We start from the raw sequence: 6,141 nt of genomic DNA, 5'->3' as shown, positions 1-6,141 counted from the left end.
CACCCCGAACCCCTCGATTAGATTCCAGTCTGTAACTCCCTCCCGGGTATATTATTCTTGATATATAATTTCTGAGGACTGTAAATGCAAGTGTGGGCTCGAACCTGGTGTCTCATTTCATTTACAGAGACCTGTGGTAAGTTGCTGACTGTATTGGTGTGGACTTTAATGGGAGGTTTGAGATTGTTCGAGTTGGATTTATTCTCAGGCTGAATGTTGAGACTGCATTGAAGGGACTGCAGATCTCTCTGGCTGTGCAAGGTGGAACCTGCCAGTGAATGTCCAATGTTGTAACAAACAGCTGATGGTCAGGACATTGTTCACCTCACTGCTGTCCCCATGGTGATGTGCAGAATGGTGATGGAGATGGGGGGGTGTATGTGGAAGGTGTGGGGTGGTCTCATCTGTTTACTGGGCTGAACTACCCAGGGCAAAGCCTGTGGGCAAGACGTGGCTGCTCCCTCATGTTGGCACAGTGGCCCATTCTGGTTAGCCTGCTGTGGTTGAGTTGTTGGCTGGTTGTGTCGTCGGGGACAGCAATATCCTGTTCTCGTCACCGGCTCTGCCAGGTGGCTCTGGTCAGCAGTAACCCGGTGCTGCTGGTCTGTGTGAATGGGCCAGGACAGGAGGGAGAGTCCTCCTGGTTTTATGTGAACAACTCGGAGCCGGAGTCCAGGCAAGTCCAGCTGCTGGTGTCCAACCAGATTCGGGGAGCCAGCTGGGATGGGGAGAGTGATGGGCTCCTTCTCCACTCACCCACCGTCTGGGACTCTGGTGTTTACCTGTGCCGCGCAGGGGCCAAGACCCTGACCTATTATGAGGTGGATGTGCAGGATGTGAAGCAGCTACACCTTTCGGGGGGGTTGCTGGGTGGGACAGTTCTGCCCAACCTCAGGGTGGACGTCGGAGGGCAGGGGGTGGACATGTTCACTGTCTGGAGCCCCTGGGGGAGCTGTGACCACTGTGGTGTCCCAGGGCACAGGAGACGCCTGGGTTTCTGCTATGCCCAGTCATTGAGTAGTGCCAGGGAGCCCCTGCCCTGCGGCCTGCTTTCCCTGGGGCCATGGAAGCTGCCCCCCCGGGGTCCCGAGCTTTCCCTCGAAGTCTGCCGCATCCCCTGCCAGCCCTCTCCCATGTCCCCAGTCCATCGTCACCTCCTCCCAGGTGGGCCCCTGATGTTAGTCAATGAGAGCCGGGTCCTCCTCTTTGAGACTTACCTGGTCAACATTCACAGCAAAGTGACATTCCACTGCCCGGGCTCCTCCATCTACAGCCCAGCAACCTGGCAAAGGGAGCTTGCCCATCACGGGACCAGGAGGAGGCATCGGAAGGCCATCAGGGACCTTACTCAGCAGAGGACTAGTAGGAGCGTCTCTCAGCAAATGGGAGGCGCCGACTCCCTGGACCAAGCCACAGGCAGCAGCACTTACACCATCCAGAACATCGAGATTGCAGATGAAGGAGTCTACAGGTGTTTCGTCTCTGACAGACTGGCTGCCTCTTTCCACCTTAAGGTCTTTAATCCGTTCAGGAGGAGGCTTATCATCGCCCACCGTACCATGGGATGGATCTGGGATGTCCTGCTCTCCCTCGGCATGGTCTCAGTGCTCCTAGTGGTGTTAACCTTTTTGTACATGTACTGCAGGTATACCCGCCGTCACCAGATTGTCCAGTGGTAAGCAACATGGCGAACGCAGAGATAGAAACTCCTGGCAGGGAGTTACATGCAGGGAGTTCCTCTGGACGGAGGATTAGAGCCAGCAGAATCATTGCTGCAGATGGTGAGAGAATGGCAAAGACCCTCTGACCCCCTGGGTATTTTCTCTCTGGTCCCAGGGCAACACTGAAGGTGATGGGCAACAAAGTTGGCTCTAATTTGCACGTCCCCTTTCTCAAGGACCGTTTGAAATGTTTCATTCCCTGTAATCAAATTCAACTTCAAAGCACAGGAAAGCAATTATCAGAAATTGTGATAAAGCAATCTTTTCTTTTTTAACAATAAAAGTTTACATGTTTAAACAGTGACGTTCTGTTGTGTTTGTACTCTCAAATTCCACAATCCATTCCCTCCTTCTTTGTATTTATTGAGAGCCTTGATTGGTGATAGGTAAAGATTTGATAAAACTGTAGAATGCACAGTGAGCAGTTGGGGGGAGGGAGGGAGAGGTTAGATCAGTAGTAGACATGACAACATTCCACTCTAGCCCTTTTATAGGATTATAGAGTTTTTACAGCACAAAAAAAGGTCCTTCAGCCCATAGAGTCTACACAAGTCTCAGAGGGCAGCATGGTGTCTCAGTGGTTAGCACTGCTGCCTCACAGCACCAGGGTCCTGGGTTCAATTCCAGCCTCGGACAACTGCCTGTAAGGAGTTTGCATATTCTCCCCGTGTCTGCATGGGTTTCCTCCTGGTGCTCCAGTTTCCTCCCACGGTCCAAAGATGTGCAGGTTAGGTGGATGGCCATGCTAAATTGCTTGTAATGTTCAGGGATGTGTGGGTTATAGGGGGATGGGTCTGGGTGGGATGGTCCAAGGGCTGGTGTGGACTTGTTAGGCCGAAGGGCCTGTTTCCACACTGTAGGGATTCTATGATCTATGACCAGTCATCAAGTATCCATCTACTCTCGTCACATTTTTCAGCACTTGACCCATAGCCTTGCATACTGTACCATTTCAAGCACTTATCCAAATACTTCTTCAATGTCCCACCACTCTGCTGAGTAAAAAAAAAATCTTCCTCACTCCTCCAAACTATCTGCAACTTACCGTAAAGCTGCCCCCTGGTTATTGACCCTTCTGTTTAGGTGGAACATTTTTCCCTATCTATTCTCTTTACCTCAAACAAAACTTGTCCCACTGCAACACGCACACACACATGTACACGCATGCACACATACATGCACAGCCCTCTCTGCTCCGGTAACAAATCAACAGTTCTATTGTTAAACCATTTACCATGGAGAGGATAGAAAGGATAACTTGAAGACAGAGGGCAGTATTGAGATATGGTTGAGGATGATATTGGGAGGAGAAAGCTTAATCATGACTGAGGTGGAGATCACATAGGAGTCAGGGTCAAAGATATTGAAAGTTTAGTCAAAAAGAAAGCATATGTAAGGTTTAGGAAACTGAAATCAGACAAGGCCCTTAAGGATTATAAAGGAAGCAGGAAAGAACTTAAAACAAGTATTTAGGAGGGCTAAAAAGGGCCATGAATTGTTCTTGGCAAGTCAGATTAGGGAGAATCCCATGCATTTTATGTGTATATCAGGAGCAAGAGGGTAACTAGGGAAAGATAGGTCCACTTGAGGAGAAAGGAGGGAAGTTATGTATGAAGGCAGAGGAAGTATGTGTCCTTAATGAGTACTTCACATCAGTATTCACCAAGGGAAAAGGCATGGATGATGGTAAGAATAGGGAAGGTTTTGTTGATATTCTAGGACATTTTGATATTAAGTTGGAGGAGGTGCTGGGTGTCTTGTAAAATATTAAAGTAGGTAAGTCCCCAGGGCCTGATGGGATCAATCCCAGGATACAGAAGGAGGTAAGGAAGGAGATCGCTGGGGCCTTGACACCGATCTTTGTGTCTTCTTTAGCCATGGGTGAGATCTCAGAAAACTGTATAATAGCCAATGTTTAAGAAGGACAACAGGGAGAATCTAGGAAATTATAGGCTGGTCAGCCTTATATTAGTGGTAGGAAAATTATTGGAGAAGGTTCTTAGGGAGAGGATTTATTCACATTTGGAGAAGAAAGGACTTTTAGGGCCTTGTGCAGAAGAGATCTTGTCTCAAATTTGGTTGAGTTTATTGAGAAAATGACAATGATTAGTGAGGTTACATCAGTGGATGTTGTCTATGGACTTTACAAAAGCATTTGACAAGATTCCTCATTGCAGGCTGGTCCAGAAGATTGAGTCACATGGAATCCATGGTGAGTTGGTAAATTAGATACAAGTTGGCTTGGTCATAGAAGATAGAGTGTAGTTGTGGAGTATTTCTGACCAGAGGTCTGTGACCAGTGATGTTCCAAATGATCAGTGCTGGGACCACTGTTATTTGTAATATACATAAATAAGTTGAATGAAAATACATATGGTCTGGTTAGTAAGTGTGCAGACAACATGAAAATTGGTGGAGGTGTCGATAGAGAGGAAAGTTATCAAAGGATACAGCAGGATATAGTTCAGTTGGAAAGTTGGGTGGAGTAATGTCAGATGGGGTTTAATCCAGACAAGGATAAAGTGATGGCCTAGTGGTATTATTGCTGAACTGCTAATCCAGAGACCCAGCTAATGTTCAGGGTTCAAATCCTGCTACGGCAGATGGTGAAATTTGAATTCAATAAAATTCTGGAATTAAGAGTCCACTGATGACCATCAATCCATTATCGGTTGTTGGAAAAACTCATCTGGGTCACTAATGTCCTTACCTAGTCTGGCCTACATGTGACTCCAGGCCTACATCAATGTGGTTCACTCTTAATTGCCCCTAAACAATTAGGGATGGGCAATAAATGCTGGCCTAGACATCAATGCCCACATCCTGTGAATGAATAAACAAAAAGGTCAAATGCAAGAGGATAGTATACAGTAAATGGCAGGATCCTTAGGAGCATTGATCTACAGAGGGATCTTGGAGACCACCAAATCCACAGCTCCCTGAAATTGGTAATTTGAGTAGATAAGGTGGTAAAGCAGGCATATAGCATGCTTACCTTCATCGGTCAGCAAGTGAGTAAAGAAGTTGGCAAGTCACATTGCAGCTGTGTAAGACTTCAGTTAGGCCACATTTGGAGTGCAGTTCTAATAACCACACTGCAGGAAGGATGTGGAGGCTTTGAAGAGGGTACGAGAAAGGTTTACCAGGCTGTTGCCTGGATTGGAGTGTGTTAGCTATAAAGAGAGATTAGACAGACTGGGATTGCTTCTGCTAGAGTGTCTGAGACTGAGGTGGGTGGGTTGGGGTGTTGTTGGTGGATCTGATAGAAGTCTGTATAATTATGAGGGGCACAGATAGTTGGAGTCGTTTTCCCAGGGTGTAAATGTCAAATACAAGGGGTCACAGGTTTAAGGTGAGATGGGGAAAGATTTTTATATGGAGGGTGGTATGTGCTGCCGGGGAAGGTGGCAAAAGTAGGTATAATAGCAACATTTAAGAGGCATTTAGACAGACGCATGAACAGGCAGGGAATAGAGGGATACAGACTATGTGCAGGCAGATGGGATTAGTTTAGAATGGCACCATGGTCGGCACAGACATAGTGGAATGAAGGGCCTGTTCCTGTGCTGTACTGTTCTATGTATGTTCCAAATGAGGTGGGGATTCGGGGTTGGGGGGATAAGAGATTGTGGGATTGTAATTAAAAAACATAGGCAGGCTGTGACAAAGTACAGGAACATTAGAAGTGCACAATGTAAATGTAACTGGCAAATAAAATAAAATATTGATCAGTGTGAGGTATAGAAGAGTAAAACAACTTCATATTGGGTGAATCATAGATCATAGTATCCCAACAGTGTGGAAACAGACCCTTCAGTCCAAGACGTCCACACCGACCCTCAGAGCATCCCACCAGACCCATCCCCCAAAACCCACTGAATCTACACGTCCCTGAACACAGCGGGAAATTTAGCATGGCCAATCCACCCTAAACAGGCACATCTTTCAACTGTGGGAGGAAACAGGAGCACCCGGAGGAAACCAACGCAGGCACAGGGAGAATGTACAAACTCCACACACACAGTCGCCTGAGGGTGGAAATTGAACTCTGAACAAAATACGATAAAGGGCTGGAGAGGATGACCTCGAGAGATAATCCATTCAAAACAGTATAATAAACTCATTTTTAATTTAAGTCAAGGTATGTTTCTAACAGGAATTAATGTAAAAACAACGTGGATAACTTTAAACTTAATGGAAACTTCATTTGTTTTCTCTCAGAGCACTGTGCACAGTTCTGATTTCTGTATCCCTCAGACCACATGGGAGCGTTGTGCACATTCTAGTCTCCGTATCCCTTGGTTATACCGCACTCAGAGCACCGTGCACAGTTCCAGTCTCCGTATCCCTCAGTTAGACCCACAATCGGAGCACCGTGCACAGTTCCAGTCTCCGTATCCCTCAGTTAGACCCACACTCG

The 6,141-nt window shown here is 46.9% G+C and overlaps 1 protein-coding gene across 1 annotated transcript; it reads left to right on the top strand.

Moving 5' to 3' along the window:
* Positions 1–464: 464 nt before the first annotated feature.
* On the top strand, positions 465–1,911 carry LOC125487899 (protein FAM187B-like). The gene has a single exon (XM_048620500.1). The coding sequence runs from the start codon at positions 465–467 to the stop codon at positions 1,677–1,679; it is 1,215 nt and encodes a 404-aa protein (XP_048476457.1). The 3' UTR covers positions 1,680–1,911.
* The last annotated feature ends 4,230 nt before the right edge of the window (positions 1,912–6,141 follow it).

This window comes from Rhincodon typus, chromosome 47, assembly GCF_021869965.1.
Source record: "Rhincodon typus isolate 14 chromosome 47, sRhiTyp1.1, whole genome shotgun sequence".
Taxonomy (NCBI): Eukaryota; Metazoa; Chordata; class Chondrichthyes; order Orectolobiformes; family Rhincodontidae; genus Rhincodon; species Rhincodon typus.
Note: the sequence above shows the minus strand (reverse complement) of the source record. Positions and strands in the feature narration are given on the sequence as shown.